The sequence below is a fragment of the Falco biarmicus genome, chromosome 9 (genome assembly GCF_023638135.1).
Source record: "Falco biarmicus isolate bFalBia1 chromosome 9, bFalBia1.pri, whole genome shotgun sequence".
NCBI classification, from domain to species: domain Eukaryota; kingdom Metazoa; phylum Chordata; class Aves; order Falconiformes; family Falconidae; genus Falco; species Falco biarmicus.
Window position 1 is genome coordinate 24782872 of NC_079296.1, and position 20094 is coordinate 24802965.

The 20094-nt window shown below is 42.5% G+C and overlaps 1 protein-coding gene across 1 annotated transcript in view; it reads right to left on the reverse strand.

The window, feature by feature from the left end:
• SORCS3 (sortilin related VPS10 domain containing receptor 3) overlaps positions 1-20094 on the reverse strand; it is a 304283-nt gene that overhangs the window by 41636 nt on the left and 242553 nt on the right. Inside the window, exons 12-14 of the mRNA XM_056352025.1 lie at positions 18311-18387; positions 18111-18202; positions 13532-13639 (exon numbers count right to left, since the gene is read on the reverse strand). Coding sequence (XP_056208000.1) covers positions 13532-13639; positions 18111-18202; positions 18311-18387 — 277 coding nt within the window. The remainder of the gene's footprint in view (positions 1-13531; positions 13640-18110; positions 18203-18310; positions 18388-20094) is intronic.

Here is a 20094-nt window from a genome sequence, read left to right on the forward strand (position 1 = left end):
CTCCAACCTAAGTCATGGAATGGTAATTTACAGGCTTTAGATCGGATAGATTTTGTTCTGTTCCTTAGAGTAAGCAGTTAAAACTCCACATAAAATCTTAGCTAATAAGACAGCATTTTCTCAACTGGTTCTATGCATAACTCACAGTAAAACCATTGCTAGGAAACCGGAAAATGTTTCCTAATCCCTTTCTTTGGAGAAAAAAGGCAAGGCTTCTACTGTGAGGTCTGGATGCCATTAATTTGCAGAAAAAATTATTAGAAACCTGGAAAACAATTCTGAAATGCTTACAGATTCATGACAGAGTCATTTTAGAAAAGGTCATTGGTAACGTTGCTGTAATTATATCTTTCATTAATTTTTTTAAATACACAATAACTTACAGATGTGATATATACTGACTGGATAACCTTGTACAGAAACTGTTTAAAAGGCTTTTTAAATTTATACAGTGTTCTCTTGTCACATTGCATTGCTTTTGCCTTACCATTCCTTGCATTGTTGATAGTTATGTTTTTTATGTGATCCAATACTGCTCATTCCTGACAGGTCAACAGAATTAATTGAGGGTCACAAGCTAACAACTCATCCACCTCTGGTCCGTAGATTCAATCCCTGTCCCTGCTGAGGGTATGAGACCTTTTCAAGTAATAGCTCCTGCATTGCTTGCAGGAAAGGCATAAGCTGTATCCATCTGGATCTATCCCTGCCGGCAGTTTCAGATGAGCTGCCCAAGCATGGAAATGGAAATGTGTTCTCATACCTAAATCTAGTCCCATTCTATCATTTCTTAAGTAAATTGGCAGGGCATTATATGGAGCAAGCATGCACTGAAGCTGTCTGTACTTGTCTGGGCTGGGCTGAATATAGATGGAGGACTTCTATCTTCACTAGTCAGCCTAGCTCCTTTGCTTGTAATGGGAGATAACAGTCAAAGTCTCCAGTAATGCCTCCTGTCCCCAGCTGTGCCTGTCAGTGATACAGATGATTGACGACACAAAGGAAGGAAGCAGCTGATAAGGTCATCTTCACTACACTAAATGTCAAATATACCCTCTTTTCTGAAGCGTTTTTCCTTCACTGGACATCAACAAGGTGTGAGACATGAAAAGGTATCTAATTTTGCTTCTCACAAGGTACCCTGGGGGTCTCTGAAGTCAGATTTTAGCAAGATCAGACCCTACAGAATAGATTATTAAAATTTAAAGCATTTTTAATATCTAAAAAAAAATTTTAAAAAAATATAATATATTAATAAACAGCACCTTTTGAGATGAACTGCATGAGCAGATAGATGGATGGATGGATCAACAGAAAACTACATACAGAGAGCCAAATATATACTTCAATTGATAATACTGAAAGAAAAGCTAATTGCAGTGTCATCTTAAATAGACTCTTTAGGAAAGCCTGAAACCAACCTTACATTTTTTCCCCTTTTATTGTAAAAGAAAAATGCTTGCAGAGGAAGTGTCTTAGCAAGCAAAAAGCCCCAGTAATAAAATCACCCAAATCAGTAAATGCTTCAGCTGACCTGAATCTACACTTTTGTTGTAGAAATTTAGGGAAGGAAAAAGTCAAGCAAGATTGCCATCTCATTTCAGTTAAAATCCTCTTTATTTATATCTGTGCCACTAACAATTAGTGCCAGAAGTAATTTAATGGGCAAACCAATGAAGTGCTATGAAGCACAAGCTCAAAGAACCACCTCCTGGCAGACAACAAGTGTGGGTTGGGTTTTTTTCTTAGTCCCCTGGAGGGAATGAAGTTCCCCCACCAAAACCAGAAAGAGCCCCAGATCTGGGTAATCACAGCTACAGGACCACTGAGTGTTTAATCCACCACAACTGAAGGTGTCAATTGTCTTTGTTGCCCAGCAAAAAGAAGCACATGTGGCCACTGCTGCAATTTTAATAGCTAAACAGGTACCCAAGGTGAACCTCTCTTTGTAGCAAATATCACCAATGTAGTTTCATGAGTAAAGCTTGGTCAATACCACCCTCAGTGTCCTGACACAGCACAGACTGGAGAGTTCCTCCCTACAGCTTGGATAGGTATCGGATGGGACAACTCATAGTCACCCAGCGTAGGTCCATGCAGCATCATGTGGCCCCATCAGCGCAAAAGCCAAGGAAGAGACCTATTCAGATTTGGCTGGTCTGCTCCCATGAATTCTGAAGCCATCTAATTTTGGGCATGCTGCAGAGATATGGACCTGAGTGGTTGCCACGTAAAGCCTGCATACATCTAAGCTCTGTGTTTCCATTCCTGTGGCTCTTGGCAAGCTTGGCGAACAAAGGTCTTCTGCAAGACCTGTTCTGGCACTTACACAACCAGCAATGAGATGGAGCTAAGAAGTCTAGTCTGATCTGAATTGGGGTTTGCTGTTGGTTATTGTACTTTATACCCCGGTGCTCCATGTTCCAGGAGAACTGATTAGTTCAGCATCAGCATGGCATGGATATATGGAGGCAATGCAAACTGGTTGCTGCCATTTCCTCTGATCCAGGGTGCTGGGCGACACAGACCAGAGGTGGGGGGATGGCCTAGCAGAAAGAGTGAAGATTCACCCAAACTTGTTAGCTCTAGCTGAGAATTGACTGTGTCCCTGTACACGGTTCTTTCACTTCCATAATTGCCTTGGTTTGGTTTGGCTTTTTCTCCTCACTAGCCAGGCTACCTTGGCCCTGCATTACCAGGGGAAATGGTGACCCTATGCTAGAGATCCTGGCTCAGTGCACACACTTACAGAAGGACTTGGTACAGTCCTTCCTCCATCGCTTGTTGACATTTATAGCTTTTGAGATAATAAAAGAAAAAGCTGACAATTTCAGGCAAAAAAAGAGGGCCTGTTATGAAATCTGGATCTGAAGCCACCTCTGTGTAAGAAAGTAGCAGTAAAGCTAGTCTAGCTCCTATGTGCAGTCCAAGCTGTTAGGGCCAAAACCACGCAAGCAGCAATGGAACAGTTGCAAACTGTGCTGGTGGGGTTAGGTTTTATGAATGGGGAGTGAGGGATGAGCTATTTCTCCATGAATTAAACATAAATCATGACTACAAAGAAAAACAAATGGGCTGTGTAACCTCCTGACTGTTTTTTTATTAGGGTTTAGATGGAATTAGCATTAAAGGAGGTCACTAGTTACATGGAAATTGGATGGAAAGCAACTGAGACAAGGAAGTAGAGCCTAATTGAAAGAGACACAGATCAGTAATTAGTGAGAGTGGAAGAAGGAGAGTTATACTGTCTCATGGCTGGCAAGATGATGCAGGGAGCAAGAGATTGGAAACAAAGGAAACATAAAAGATGAAAGATGACACTGGAAAGGCAGGCAATTGCCAACAAAAAACACTGTATAATTTTTTTTCCTAAACAATAAATATGGACTTTAAGAGCCATTTTGGAGCTTTTAACTCAGTTGCTTTTGGCTGACCTGTAAACCAGGAACAGTAGCCCGAGGGCAACTGGATGATGATTCAGGACTGCTGTACTTCCTTCTGCAGACAGAAAAAGAGTAAGAAAAATGGCAACTTTTTCTAGAAAGAAGAGATATATTTTATTTGGAATAAAATGTATCATCCATTTGGATCTAGATTTTCAGCTGGTGCAAATTAGTGTAATTCCCACAGATCATCTCAGATATAAGGCTTTGCTCTACTGCTAGTGTTCAGAGGGAGAAAAAATAACAGCAGTGAAACTACCAAGAATATACCAACAGCAGACAGAAGCTTGCATGATGTCAAACTTGTTCAAGAAAATCTTGGTCTGTATTCTGTTTCTCAAAGAGAAGGGTCAAATGAGAATTTCACAGAATTTCTCATGCAGATGAAGTCTGAAGGAAGTGGTTTATTTGCACTTCCAAGTGAAACAATGTCATGACATGGAGATTTTCCACAGAAAAGAAATTTTAAGTGTTAGATTCATTGACTAGCAATCCATACTGAATTGACCACACAAAGCTGTGCCACTGCCAGATTCCAGGTCAGAAGGGACAGAGGAGATGGGGCAGGGGAAGAGTTTCTGTGAATACAAAGAAAAAACAAAATATTGCAATAAAAATCCTGCAGTATAATCATGGCAGATCCTTTTCCCTCGGCTTTGAAAAACAGTTCTGGGATTATTCATCAGCTCAGTGGGCACTTCCTTTACAGTGCCAGCAGAAGAGGAAAACCACTGCAAATGACATGGTACAGAATGATCTTTAGTTAGCAAGTAATGCCAAGCACAATTAGTAAGAAATCTGCGGAACGTGTAATTATGAAGCAGCCCTATAGTTTGGGCTCAGTTTCTCCATTAGCTGCACAAATACTGCACAAGGCAATGGGGAAGACAGAGATTTATTTTTTTTTCCAGTAAAAAGCGATAAGAACTTACTGAATGATAAACCAAAGTTTTTGAAATCTGCTCTCTAAAAAATTTATTGCCAATGTATCCAAACCACTTTACATGACAATTGCTTCAAAAGAAATCCCAGCCACATGAAAGAGTGTGTGAGACACCTGGGAAGAGGGGTGGGAAAGCATGTTAATTTTTAATGCTGTTTTTCAGAAGTGTTCTCTCTCTTCTTCGAAGCACTCATGACAGACAACCACTTTCTGACAGCTTTGAAACATGAAGATGCTGCCTCTGTCTTCTAGGAAAGATACTGGCAGGTATCAGCAGTCTGAGTGTTTCCTCCGCTAACAGATCTGTGGTCCCAACAGAGGCAGGTGGTGCCCCTTTATCAGAAGCTGGATAACAGCGTGTTCAGTCATTTCAATTTTTCATCCTATGAATCAGCAGATTTCCAACCAGAGATGTCCAACACAAATGTGGAAGCCACTGCTCAGAACATGTAAGCTCCAAACACATGACAGGGACAGCTTGTGGTGCTGCAGGGTGACAAGCTCTGCCTGGCACAGGGTGTCAGAAAAAAGGCTCAGAAGAGGGATGAGATCTGTAACTGACTAGGCAACGGTGTGACAAAATGACTGACCAGTTACAGTGGGGGAGTTTTCACAGGTTTGAGTCAAAGGGATCATGAAACAAGGAAACCATGCACAATGATCACATGAGGAGAAGCTCTCCTTAGGAGTAAAGGTTTGCAGCACTACCTGAACTGCGAGATGCCTCAAACTATACTATGGCTCCTCTGGACAGCTGCTTGCCAATGATGAAAAAATCTATTCAGAGTGAACTCTACAGCCAGCCCAGCACTGAGCCTTCCCAGATCTCAGAAAAGCTGGTGTGATGTACCACCCTCTGCCCCACGCAGGATCAGGGCCAGGCTGAGCTGAAAAGATGCCAAGGCCATATGGTTTCTCAGTCCCACAAGGATTGAGGCATCAGAATATTTCACAGCTTCCTCTAACAGAAAGGTGAAAGACTGTGCACCCCGTGACAGGTCTGAGTGCTTTGTACAGCCCAGCCTGGCTGCTAGCAGGAGCTGCACAGGACCTGTAATCCATCTGTGCCTACTTAAAAGCACAAGAAACAAAGCACATTAGCCTCTAGATGAGAATTGTATTGTAATCAGGCAAACCTTGTCCTTTGACTTAGGGAAAATAAATCATGTAACAGCTTGCTGCTCATTCTGGGGGCTTCTTATTCACTTCAGTGAATAAAAGCTTCCAGTCAGCACACCTTTTCCTAGTCCTCCTCTCTACACATACTTACATCTCCATCCACCTTGTCTGAGCATTACAGACATGACTCAGCATCTCCCTCCCATAAGGAATGGGAAAAGTCTGCCCAGTGGGGTTCATCTGGGACTCAGGAGACCTGATTTAATGCCAAGCTCTCCCTATGACAGCCTGCTTAGTGACTGACAACAGCCATGTCCCTTGTTCTGCCTCAGTTTCCCTACTTGCAGAATACAACAAACAATATTGATTTCTTTAGCATAATATTTGATCTACTGTCCATAAACAGCACTTGACTCCAATGAGAATGTTTGCCCAGAAAGCCAAAGATAGCCATTACTTGTCACAGAGCTGAATGCCTTACCCATGTGTTATGGCTTCTGCCAGGAATCTTATGAGTGGCTGAACTGCTGGGAACTTATCTTGGGTCACAGACATCCTCTTCCTAAGGCCCAATAGGTCACATGATGCTGTCTGAGAAAGATTACGCAGATGTTCTCATCACCTGATTTGTCTATTCAGGTGCCACAGAAAGACCTCTGCCTCTACTGCAAGTATCAGCAGCACAATCAATATTGTGCCTGTGTGGACTGTTTAGGTGAATTTATGCAGCAATCCAAAGGCTAACAAATAGAGTACTCCTCTAGCAAGCAGGGAGATGGAAGGAGAAAGTGACACTGATTTATCTGTGATCGTTAATAATGTTTTTAAGTCTTGCAAACAAAGGTAATGATATGGGTAATCAGCTGTCTTACTCCAGGGTATAAACCGATCATCTGTTGGGATATAAAATGGGAATTCCTATAACACACATTTTCTTGTCCATTGTAAAGTCACTTGATGGTATTAGCAGATTGATGATTTTCTTGCAAAGTCCCAGCTATTCATTACTTCCAAAAGGTTTTGAAATCAGATTAGATGATACAGGAATGCAGCTCACTAGCAAATGCCAATATCCTTTCAATCATTTTGGTTTCCTAACTTAATAATTATATTTGCAATTTTTGTTCTCAGATCAAGTTCTAAATTATACTTTTCTTTCTGTGTGCAGTCATTTTCACAGATTCATTTTTATTTCACGGATCCCATTCTGAAGAGTTCTTATGCAGATTTACACGCTGCAGTTTGCACAGCCTCATGAGGGGGGACAGTGCAAAGGACATATCAGAGCCTTGCAGTAAAATCCATTGCCAATAACAGAGCCAGTCGCACCAAAAACAGATATTGCAATAAAGGGAAAAAGAAAGAAAAACTTAAATGCAAGATAAAACCACAATGGGGACAATTAAAACCTACCAGTCCTTTCTAAGGTATCTCATGGCACCTATGCAACTTGGATAAACCAGGTTTTGAAATCCGCCCTCCAGCCTTTCAAAAAATCCACATTTTTGGTAGACCTGAGAGTATGCACAGGCTGGCTGGTCAGCCCTGGTTCCCAAAAGAAATGAGCATAAAGAAAGATGGAGTTCAGAACCCTTCACTTACAACAGCCCCCTGTACATGACCCCTTCTGTTGTTTTCTGCACTGAAAGCTGCAAGTCAGATTTAGCTTTCTACAGACCTCTGGCAAAATCTTTCCTCTAGATTCCCTCTTCACCAAATACTCTGTTGAGCTTAGCAGCAGCAGCAGAAGTTTCAGAAGAAAATCTGTCTTTTTTTCAGGCAGCTGCTTCTCTTTTTCCTCAAGTAGAGTGAAGTGAAAAGAGACCAGATTGACGGGCAGAAGAGTTTGAAGGCCTCTGCTGGGCCACAGGAACTGAGGAACACTGTGTCTGTGTCTTTTCTTAAGAAAAACATGCACGTTGGACAAGAACTTCAATTCCTTCTAGGAAAAACAGTCTCTTGGTGTTTCTGCGATCCACTCTTCTCTCATTTGCTGAGATTGCTATCAGGGGTGCCAGCTATGGAGGGCAAAGGCTGGCCTGGTAGACAGAAGGGCAGCTCCTCTGGCCACATCCCAGCACAGGCACTATTTTCTGTCAGCTGTCTGGTTTTGCCTTACTTTTCTCAGCACAACCACTCAGAGGTGGCAGACCCACAGTTCCCTACCCCTAAACAAAGGGGCAGAATCTTTCAAGGACATTGTGTCAGCTTGTAATTTTCTTTCCTGTATTAGCTCTTAAATGTGACAGCAAGACTTGAGCAGGAGGCAGAGAATGTCGTCTTGCTTAAAGAGGAAAGATGATAATAACCTTATCAGAAAGTGACAGGAAAATGACTCTTGGTTCCCATGTAATTTTGAACTCAGTGGGAGCTTGGACTTGGGAGCTGTTGCCCCACTCATACTCATTCTGCTGTATCTTTGCTGAGTGCTAATCAGAACCTGTCCATGTTGCCTTCATACCTACATACTTTGCTGATGTCTTCCACAAGTCAGTCAGTTCTCCAGATTAAGAGTTAACTCATGGAATTCCTGGCCCCATGATAATTTGACTGCTAAATTTTGAAAGGGATGTAGGGGAAAAAACTTCAAAAAAATAGAAAAATCATTAATGTCTTAGAAATACAAAGAATGCTGTGTTTGGCCAAGAAAGTCCCTTATTGACAAATCTCTGTAAATGAGGAAATATACAAGGGATTATTATTTTTTTTAACATATATTTTTAGCATCCTCTGCTTGCCACTATTGGAGTATGGAACTGAGCTAGAGAGACCTCTGGTCTGACTCAATATGGCCTGCGCTCTTAATGCTCTCTTTCTCACCTCAAACTTCTCCTGGCATCCATCTCGCCTTCTCCAACATTTTTCATTATTTATTCATTCTGCCCCACTCCTCTGCCACCCAGTGATGTATTGCCAGTAATTTTATGGGTCTCCTGGGAAAAAAATGCTCCCACTTCATCTCTGGTAAAACTGTATGGCCATGTAAATGAGAAGGTGTTAGAAAGGCCAGGGCTCATAACCTACTCATTTACTACCAGAAACATTTTCTAATATACACATAGCCAAGGGCAGCAATCACAGCAAAGTTGGCAGACCAGCTTGTATTAAATCCTCTCACTGAAAATGTTAATGCTCAATGATGCATACACAGATATATATGGATCATTAAGTACACAGACATAGAAACACATATATATTTATATACACATATGTGGGTGTGTCTACATAAATATATTTATCAGCACAGACAAACTTAGTGATCCTTATCCATAAATGAGTGTCTGCACACACACATATAATGAGTCTACTGAAATGATAGCAAAGCTCTGCATGGCTATGAAGCAAAAAGGTTATTTCTCTCAATGTGGTTTTGGAGAGATGCTTAAAGCAGGAGATGAAGCAGCAGGGGTAATAATTATGAGTCAGAACTGGAACAACATAAAGACCTTCTCTGGACTCACAAAAACATCTTGTCTCTGATTTGCATGGTACAGACTAGCAGCCCTCTCAAGCAAATACTGCTTCTGTTTGGATGTATCACAATCAACTAAAAGGGGGATACAATCCGATTCCTTTCCACTGGTGGACCTCAGGCCAGTAACATGCTGTGCCTATGGTTTGTCAACACAGAAATGTTAGATATGACCCATTAGATTATGAAATCAGTAAAAGATTTACTAGTCGCCAGTGAGGGCTACAGGACAGAAATTAGAAAACTGTAGATTTCAAAAAGACTAGTGCTTTCTAGGCACTCATTGGGTCACCTAAGAATGTGCCTAACCCATTGCCCTTAGGCATTTCAGTTATTTTCTTAAAGGACTCTTTGTTTTCTGCAGATGCTTTTCTCGAACCTGCACCAAATGCTGCAATGTGCTTTGGTACACTCCTCTTGAAGTGCTGTGACACTAAGCGAGCTGAGCTGACCATCTTGTCAGATGAGACAAGTATCAAAACAACAGCAAAAGGAACAGCAGAAGTGGATGATCAGCCAGGGATGGAGGAAGGGAGAGTGGATTCACCTTGGTTAAGAAGTAGCTCCAAGTTAGACCATGTCACACAGTCTCATGGTACTTCCCTGTGCATCACAAAACTAGATTCTTAGCAGACCCCACTCAGCTATGCCTGAAAGCAAGTCATTAATTCTTGCACCCTTATAGCCATATGAAATAACAAAATCATAGAATAATTTAGGTTGAAACAGACCTGTGCAAGACATTTTGCCCAATTCCTCACTAAAAGCAGCTCCCAATTCAAAGTGCACCAAGTTATTCACAATCATACATTGACCCTACATGCAAATCTACAGATTTTACCATGCTGGTAAGTTCTATAGGACTGTCTTAGGACACAGCACAAAGCACAGAAATTCTAAAAAGCCTAGGGATGCTCGCGCATTACAGACAGACACTACCACTGTTCACATAACAGCCGTGAAGTGGTATGAAATTCTGTGCTAAAACCGTTGCTGCTTCCAACCGGCCAGAAAGCCCCTCACAGGATGTGCCACAAAATGAAAATTGGGAATAATAGTCATTCTACTGATATACTGTTTTTAATAAGGTAGTATTATGATGATATTTTAATAATGCAATATGTTAATAATAGTTAGAGTATAATGCCTATTTAATACACATTCCCCTCAGAATATTATTTTTTGGAAGTAGCCGAACACAGACAACTTTGATGCAATGGAAGAAATTTTCCCTAACAGGAATCAGCTGAGATGACTAGATGAAATATTTTGCATTTTCCAGGACGAAAGACAAATTTTAAAAGCCACAAGCCTACCCAGTTTGGCGGTACAGAAATATGAGCACAATCTTGGTCTCTCTGCCTCAGTCCTGCTTCTGCTCTGAAAGCTCCCACTGATCCCATCATCAGCTGGAGGATGCTAATCCCAAACAGTTGTGCTCCTCTCATCAGCTTCTTGAAATCACTGAGATTTCTACCCACAAACACAAATTCCATGCACCTCCAACTGCCATGTGTCATCTTGGTTCAGAGGACAGCCAGTAGCAATAGAAAGGCATTGATTTCTTTTCAGCCAAAGCTTCCACGAGCTCAGCATGATCCTACACTGCCCTTTTAGATGAGTTCACTAAAATTCTCATTGTGGGAAATACCTAAGTGATCTGCATACAAATGGTTTGCGTATGGGCTTTACAAATGGGATCTTTCCTCCTCAGTTCCATTAATGCTGCGGATAGGAATATCTCTAAATATTTATGGCAAGTATCATGTGAAATTTCTTCATATGGCTTTTACAGACTATTAATAGTTTTAAAAATTGCTAATGATGACAGTAATAATAAAAACAATCCCAATAACAGTAGCAATAGTAATAATACTCCTGCAAAGATTTCAAAAGAGCAAGCTTTCAACAAAGCTGATACACAGTATTCAGCAACATAACTTACTTCCTACATTCTCCATCAGAAGACTACAGAGACAGAAGTAACAATAACCTTAGATTTAAAATGCATTTTTCATCTCAAAAGAAAACTGCATTGATTTATAAAGTAAATGGGCTAAATCCACAGCTAGTTGAAACTGATTAGCTCCATTGATTTCAATGAAGGTGCTGATGTGTAGATTTATTGGAGCTCAGATCTGTGCCTCTGCGTGTGTGTGTGGTTGGAAAGATACACATTGTACATTGCACAAAGAATTTCACAGAAAAACACCATATTAACCAACACAGAAAGTGAACACATTATTGCTGCATTTGGAGAAAAATGAGTAGAGTGAAGAGAATGCAGGCTCTAATCTTTAGCCGGGGATTGGCATGTATTTCCTTAACAGGATGCTCGCTGTAGTCTTGTGAAAAGGCTCACAGGTGTATCATATGCTATTGTGGTTTGCTTTTTGCAAAACCAGGGGCAATATTTGCAAATAGCAAGGCAGCAGATGCACAGTTACATTCTTCTACACAAACAGGTACTCCACTTTTACTAAGAAACAGCCAAAGCCAAGGCATGGTTTTGGAGAAAAGGAAAAACTAGCAACCGCATCAGAATCGATACCACCTCTACACCAATAAAATCTCAACAGCTGTCTGTATCATACACAGAGTCTGCCTTGTTCTGCCCCAGCACTGTTTGGGAAACAACTTAAGAGTGCTGCTCCTACACTTTATAGGCATAAAGGATAACCATAATTACTTAGCCTGGCCTTCCTAGGACATTTTAGCACAGGAGATATAGATGGGCTATATGGGAGTTAGCTCCACTTTCCCAATCCTCCCAAGACTACAGCACCAACACATGTCTTCTGTCATGGCATAGATGGCAAAGAAGCAAGCTCAAATGGCCCTTTGCCAGAAGGGGATTTTCCCCCAGCCCCTTTCCTGCAGCTAAGTTGAGCTCAACTGCAGGTACAGACGGTACAGCACGTAGTCACTTCTGTTTCTGTAAGGCTGATGTAGGCATGGTGTTTGAAAGGCATACCAACCAAAAGCATGCAGCCCAGTTGGAATAAATTCAAATCACTAGCAGAAATGCCCAAGACACACAACTATTATCTGATCCAAGCTTCCTCAGAAAATGAAGACAAGCATACCCAGCAGTCTACTCTCAGTCTGTCACTACCTGTGACACCAGTAATGAGATCCACCTACGCATTTCTGCCACATAAGTAGGCAAAAGGACTGATGCCTAGAAGAAAATATACTAGGCCTGAGCCTCTTTTCTCTTGCAAGCAGTGAAAATCTGCAGGAAATTCAGGTGCAGATGCAGAAAGTAGGAAAAGCAAACTGACTGCAAGGTGAAATTTATAGTGTATCCCTGCCCCTGAGTTGGGTGCTGCAACAGCCTCTGATGTGGTTAACCAAAGGAACTCCATCATGCCACTGCAGCTACGTTTCATAGGCATGCCTCAGTCTAAGGCATCTTAGCCACCTCGCCTTCTGATCATTTTCAGAAAGCTTGGAATTCCAGCAAGCTCAGAGGAAATACAGGTAAGAAGGCATCTCAGCAAGCAACAAAGGCAGTGCATCTAGTCGTTGATTTGTTCAGAATCCCAAAGCAGTGTTCTGATCTGCTTTGTGCAACATTCAGATGACTCTTTGAAGATGCCTTTGAACTTAAAAAGTTCCCTCTCTCCCCTAGTTTTTTAAGCTCAGATCTCGGCCTGTTCTTGGGCCAACATTACTCCATCAATTACAACAGCCTTATTTAGTGCTTCAGCACTCTTGGGAGGAGGAAGGTTTAAGCACCTTCAGTGCCAGCCCAAGCTCTTTCTTCCATGGTATGGGTGAATCATAGTATACTACACTCCAAACCAGGAAGGCTATTTTGACCTCAGCTCTGCATAAGCATAATGAGAACACCTTTAGCTTGAGCTAAAACCAGATATACAGCCCACAATGCAAATAGCAAGCAGTGAGGTTGGGGATATTCATACTCAGCAGCAATCTCAAAAGACAGTCAAGCTGCACAACTACAGCAAGCACAGAACTTACATTAGGTGCAACCATACAGATCTCTGGCCTCTGAAGAGCACCACAGTCCCTGGCCCATCAGATCCAAGGAACACAATCTCAGCAGTATTTATGAGAAGGGACCTCTCTGGATGTCACTAGTCCAAGCTCTTACTCCAAAACAGACTGTCACCAACTGTAGATCAGAGCAGATGTGGCTTCATCTAGCCAAGGCTTGAAAACTTCCAGGGATGGTGATACCATAACTCCTCTGTAACCTGACTGGGGCTACACCACTCCCCAAAGAAGCAGATTTATCTACTGTCCTACCTGGACTCCCAAGCTACAGCTTGGGACCATCACTCCTTGTTACACCCCCTGCCACTATTGGGAAGGGTTTGCCTCCATCATCTGTTTGGTGCATGGACATTCCACCTGGGTCTCTGACCACCAGCAAAACCACAAAACACCACCAGGCCTTCATGCAACGCTACATGTGTAGCTACACAGTGCTGTACTGCACACTGTGAGGCTCACCATGCACTTGGGGATCTTCATGCACCCCTTCTGCCATTACAGTTTAGAAAAGTTAAGAGCTGCTATACTTACGTCATTATCTGGGTCTCTATGCCAGGATCTACAAGGGATCCATCCACAAAAAGGGGTGTCGATGTGAAACTGTATTTACTCCAGGATCTTCCCTCATCAAAACTCACCCTGGGATAGAAGCAGAGAAAATTTATACACATAAAAGGACTTACTCTAGAGCAACTGCAGCAATTAAATGTTGGCTAAGGTCTACAAGCTCCAGCAACTAGATTTATAGATAAGCAGCAATCTTTGCTATTTCCCAGCCCACTAATTCATGCTCTTGGTGTGATTTGAAAGATCAAAGCCTTAGAAAGTATAAACACTGGCAAAAAGGACATGGAAATACTTGATCCAGCTGTACATCAGACCTCAAGGGATCACGGGGCACTGCCAAGTCTTGTTTCTGGATCTGCAATAGCACCTGGCATGAGGCATCACTCAGAGCATAAGCAGCCCTGGCCTGAATGCATGAAAATTGCTGTCAACACCATGGGACATTTCGATCCATGCATGTATCAATGCCAGATGTCATTAGCTACAATTTCTCTAGCACTATTAACACTTCTTTGCACACCATCTCAGAGGTGGTCTCCGTTTTACAGAGAGGTGGAGGAAGGAGACCAAACTGAGCCACAGTCAGTGGTTAGTCTGGGTGCCCTTTGCTTGTTAGAGCTGCAAAGCAAAATTGTAAGCTGGCTAAAATGAAAGCATTTCCCTTCTTAGAAGCTGGCAGTATTCACGCTGTCAGTGACAAGCCAGGGTAATTCAGCGGCTTTTGATCACTGTCACTACCCACAACCACCATGCACCTTACTTTCTGTTTTTATCAAAAAGTGTGTGTATCCTAACCCAGCTGACAGGGTCTTGGTTGAACTGGCTTTTAGATTAGCAGAGGAGGGTTAGCAAACCCTGCTCACAGCTACGCCCATAGTAACCTCTGTACCTCTGAGAACTGCAAAGGAGCGAGCGAATGAACAGCCTAACCCACCACACCAGCATAAAGACTGGGCCAGGCTCCCGGTGGCCTCTGCCTTAGTGTCCTTCCCAGCCTCCCTCATGGCCCCCCGACACCCAGGGCCCAGGAGCCCCACTGGCACCACAGCAGGTGGTGCACCTCGGTTGGCTCCCAGCTTCCCAGCCCTCAGAGAGCTACCAGCCTTCACCTCGCCTCACCCCGACAGCCTGTGCCCATAACAGTGCAGGAAACAGCCAGAGGCAGGTGTGCACACCCTGCTGCTACTACAGCAGGACAGAGTGGTGTCCCGCCAGCTGCCGGCACCCAGCTCCCAGAGCTGCTGCCCACCAACAGCTCTGAAAGCAACCGAGTTTCTCTCTGCCACCAAGACTCTCCACACAACTGCTGCCGCACAATTTCTGCCCAGAATTTCAGCTCCAAATTACACCAGCAAAGGAAGAACAAACAGAGAAGCACAAAGGTTTATCGGCTATAAAATTATTTGCTCCTCTCCCAGCAGGGTCGTTCCAGAATTCTCTGTAATTCTGCAAGGTACCTGGGCTGTGAAGGCTGACAGATTACTCTCGATGGATGCTACCAAAAAGACTAACATGGCACAAACATCTTCTTTGAATAGCAGGTAACACTTCTGATTTTTAAGTGAACATAAAAAAGAAGTTTGCCCTGTCTTCCAGGCAAGGAAAGTTGAGGGCAGGGGGTGTGTGTGGGTGGGGGATGCACATGTGTGTGCATGCGTGCATGCATCTGAGTGCCTGGATTTGCCTGAGAGGGTCTTGCTGGAAACTGAACCCTCCCCACTCCAAGCAGGCAGCATCAGGGACACTATCTGAGATGCCACCGAAGGATGAGGAGGCCAGTATAGTATGCATTACAAACAATGGGTTACAACAACCTCAGTTCTCTAGTGTGAAAAGCCAAGTCCATTCCCTAAGTACCTGCTTATCACAGCACCTCGGGAAGCACCTTCACTGGACTCACAATGCACATCTGTCAGAATAGGAAGCCGACTATAGAGCAAAGACAGAAAGCTGGGAGTACAACAGCATAGAAAAAGCTTATCTGCCTTAAATCTATTTATTTAAATGTATGTATCTCCCCATACACCTGTGCATTTGTATGCTGTTCTGCTTGCATGCTTATCTATCTAAATAGCATTTCAATTTCTCGGAAATGGTATGCTTCATTAGCTTAGCTAAAGTTCTCTCAGCTTTTCAATTATCCGCCCCTCTTTTCTCCAGGATGAAACTTATTGTACAATGTCTCAGCCTGAGAACTAATAGATATACATGTACCCTTTAATCTATTCCACTCCTGCCCATAAAACAGGTGCTTACTGAGGCAATATGAAGCAAATTCCAAAGCCCCTAAGGGTACAATTTTGGAGGAAACCTGTTGGAGGTTATTGATAACAGCTCTAAATCACTACTCATTTAATAGAGTGGGTGGGGCACTCATACTACTGCATATGCCATTTTGTGACACTTGGTGGAAAGGGAGAACATCTGAAAGGAACCTCTGCAAAGCAAACAAAGGTGAACTGGGCTCTCAGCCCCTATGGAAAGCCAACCTGTGACCAAATCTTTCCCAACATCTAAGTATACAGGCACTTGTATGTAATGTGCATTTTACATACAAAGAGCCTTCACAGCGTAAGACACAATTAAAAGTTACACCTGGGTTGAATAATACAGTAACAAATGGTTAATACATCAATTACAGCTCTTTCAATAAGTGGCTCACCTCTCACTCTTCCAGAGCTCAACTTGCCACAGCCTCATGTAGCTACAGCTGGTGACACCTAACACTTGGCTAACACGCACTTCTGTCTTGGCTCGTGCTTGGTTTGGTCTAAAGATTTCACCATGGTCTTGATGTCCTTTCTCCTGAGGGCACTTCAAGTATAGTTATGACTACTAAGTTACCTATCAGAGGCAAATGTTTCTAGTCGCACAACACTTTCTAACCACAGACAGAAAGCTGGAGTCTTCTGGAAGCATCATTATGGGTCTGCCCTGTTACTGCTCTCCTCTATATATCCATTTATGGAGGCTGTCGGCAAGAGGATGCTGGCCTAGACTAACCCCTGGCCCTGACTCAGTATAGCTACATATATTATGACTGTAATGAGCTTGCTTATGATAAAACAATCAACCTGTTTCCTGAACACTAGAAAGCAAGACGAAGATTGCAACCCTCATTTTGCATATAAAGACTTGCTTTAATCCCACATGGAGACACAGACCTCTTAGAGAACACTTAGTTCCCCTATCCTAGAAAAATTACAAAGCCTTAGGAATATGAGCCAATGCATCCTGTGGTTAACGATCTACTATCACACCAAAACTAAAGCAGTCATTTCTTTAGCTCCAGTGGCAATGAAATGTGCTCAAATGTAACATATTCAAACTTTAATAAGGTATATATGTTGCAGTCATCCCAGAGTTATCTGTCAGGTCAGGAATATAAAGTCCAGAGGCTTTTCAGACTGAGAAAGTAACCACTAATGTTCTTAAGGTACATGTAAGGAATATTAGCTTGTGATGGGTAAAGACAGCCTGTCTTGAGGTCTCCAGCTTCTGAATGACTGTAATTTAACTGAAGGATTTTGTACAATAATGACTCGGGTAGAGGAGACCTTAACACCTCATTACTGCTGCCAAACACCATTGCTTTCTTCTATTTGAACGAAGGCCACGCTTCCTTTTCTGCATGAAAAGCATGAGACGGACATGTGCTTAGCACCATCAAACTTAGAGACTCAGTCTTGCAGACAGGAACACAAATCTTGTCTCTGAAGGCTATTTCTAACTAATTAACTCCTAAACAACATGAGAATCTGGGTAGGTCAGTCCATTAGTCATGCCCCACTCAAGATCAGAGACTGCATGTGATGCTAATACACACATTTCCTGTAAACAAGGTTAGTTTTGAATTTCCAAATGCCTCTCCAATGCTTAGCTGGTGAAGGAGTGAGAGGGGTAAAGGCTAAGGAGAGGATAATTTTGAGTGGTACCTTTAGACCTTAGACTGTTAAAACCCATTTGTAGCAAAACAGTATCTTCAACTGAGAAATCATTTTGCCCTATTCCACCTCAACTCTATTCAGTTACCGCCACTGTGTCTCTGGAAATTGATAGGGGAATCCTATAGGAGGCAGCAACATCAGCACCATATCTCTGTCGTCCTTATCAACACCCACTGCTCTCTCGTCTCCCTCCCTTTACCTGTCTTACCAGTTTAATACTAAATTCTGTAAACAAAAAGCAGAAGTGAGGGACATATCCTCTCAGAAATACCTGAAACACAAAGGATGACTTCTTACTCGGTATATGTGTGTCTGTGGGAAAGAAACCCCACCTGAAGTCTCATAGTACCTGACTAGTGCAAAGAGTAATTCACATATGTCTGTGATTGTGCATATAGCCATTATATTTATAAAATGGTACAATAATCATTATGTTAGTAAACAAAAACAAAATGATGGTAAAATGCAGGTAAGAATGATCTCATTTGTTCATTTTGAGACACTAGCAGATGTTGATCAGATTATGCAAGAAAGATTAGCACAACTGTCAGCCTATACCCATCAGGAAGCCTTCGCAAAGTAACAAGTTTCCTTACCACATGTGCCGGATGGGCACTGATGTGTGTTTCATGGCCACTAGTGCCCCTCCCCAGTCCAGAAACCACACGTTGTATTCCTCCTCGAAGATCTGCAAACAAATTAGGTACTGCATGAGTGCTCCACTCCACTGGGAAGACTTAGAAGAAGAAGAATAGCAAAAGGCTCCATGCTCTCCCCTTTGCTCTGCAAAACATACCTGTCTCCAGGAATTTCCACCATCAGAAGAGATGAACATGCCAACATCAGTGTAGGAAAGCTCAGAGCCAATATTGCCTGCAACACAACCAAGCATCAGACATTCCCACATGGATGAACACAGAACTGCATTTTTCCAAGAAACCAGAATTACTTGGCCTGACCAGTGCTATTTTTGCTGCTCTGGATTCTGTTCTCATCTAGAACCAACACCATGGTCAGGCAGCAACACTCATTTACAAGAGCTGTGCCATTTGAAAATTGACGCTGGGGAGAAGCAGTGTCATCAGCTTATTTTCCCAAAAGATAGCATTGCCCATAACTGCAAGCCACTAAAAGCAGGCTTATTCTAGACAAGGACCTACATACTCGAAAATCTGTGTATGAAAACCCAGGCCCATTTGGAACACACAAATCATCAGAATGGCAGCAGAATAGGGGCCACTGTCCCCAGCTACCAGATATTTCATTCCATACATATTTTTCTCTGAACTTGTAGTCTTTGTGCTCTGGCTGGTAAGTTGCATCTCTGCAATTTGCCTGTCTTTGTCAAGGGTAAAGTAATTACCTCTGTCTCTACTTCCTGCGTAAGAACAAGCATCCAGAGGGAAGTTAGTCATATGGCTGAGCTTAAAGGTGAAATCCAGGCCTCACTGAAGCCCATAATTATGGGGCTAGAAAGTCAACTCAAGATTTTGTTCAAATGCTCAAACACGTAACTGATCTTATAACCTGCAGTCAAGTAGACAAAGCTTCTTCCTAGGTTTATGAATGGTTTGCAATTAATGAGGACCGTGATGTAATGAAATATAAGTTCCACTTGAAGGAAATCTTGTTTGTTTAGGTACAAACCTCACCTGGGGGCAGAAACGGTTTAGAGAATTAAGGTGGGTCAAATGACTGCAGCAGAGAAGCAGAGACAAGACTGAATGGCACTCTAGACAACATTGATTGTTCTCATTGACGCAGCTGTCCCAAACTGAGAGTTAGTGGTTACTTAGTATGGTTCTTAATTTTAATCTTATAATTTCCATTATGATGGAAACTGTTCTGCTGATAGCCTTAAAGGGTGAAGACTGCCTTCACCATGCATTAGGAAGCAGATATGTCACACATCAATGCAAAGAAAAGTTCAAACATCAATTTTGACCATTCATAGAGAAAGCATGGCAGAACACCATTTGGAGACACTACCTTAGAGCTTGAAACAGTTTTTTTTTCCCAAGGTCCCTTGTCTGACTCAGCCGAGAGAACCTCAAATCTTACAGTGAAAAACCTTAATACAGAGGAAATAATGAACTTGGACTAAATCCCCAGCCCTCTGGAACCTCTGAGAATCCAAGAGAATCCAAGATAGCTGCAAGACAAAGATGCCCAATATTTGAAAAACTTGCACAAGTCCTGAATACACCCTGTTAGCTTATTCCCCACACTGTCCTGAGGTCTGCATGTTGCTTCTGCTTAGAGAGTTAAAATTGTCACAAGCACCAGGTTCACTGTAAAAATCAGGTCTGCTCTAAATTAATTTGTTCCCACCTCCTCACTTCCCAAAGCACCCAGGGGTTCAGGGAAAAAGCTACCAGAGTCACCTAGGAACTGTTTTTTCTGTTGGTCTGTCAACAATACCTTCAATCAGTGCTAGGTGGGATTCTGGTAGTATGAACATCCATCCCATAGGAAGCAAGCAGATGTAACATGGACAGATACTCCATCAGGCAGCCTCCCAGTGATAATGGCCCACAGCCACCATACTGTGGTCAAACCCATGACCTTCTTTATTCAAAG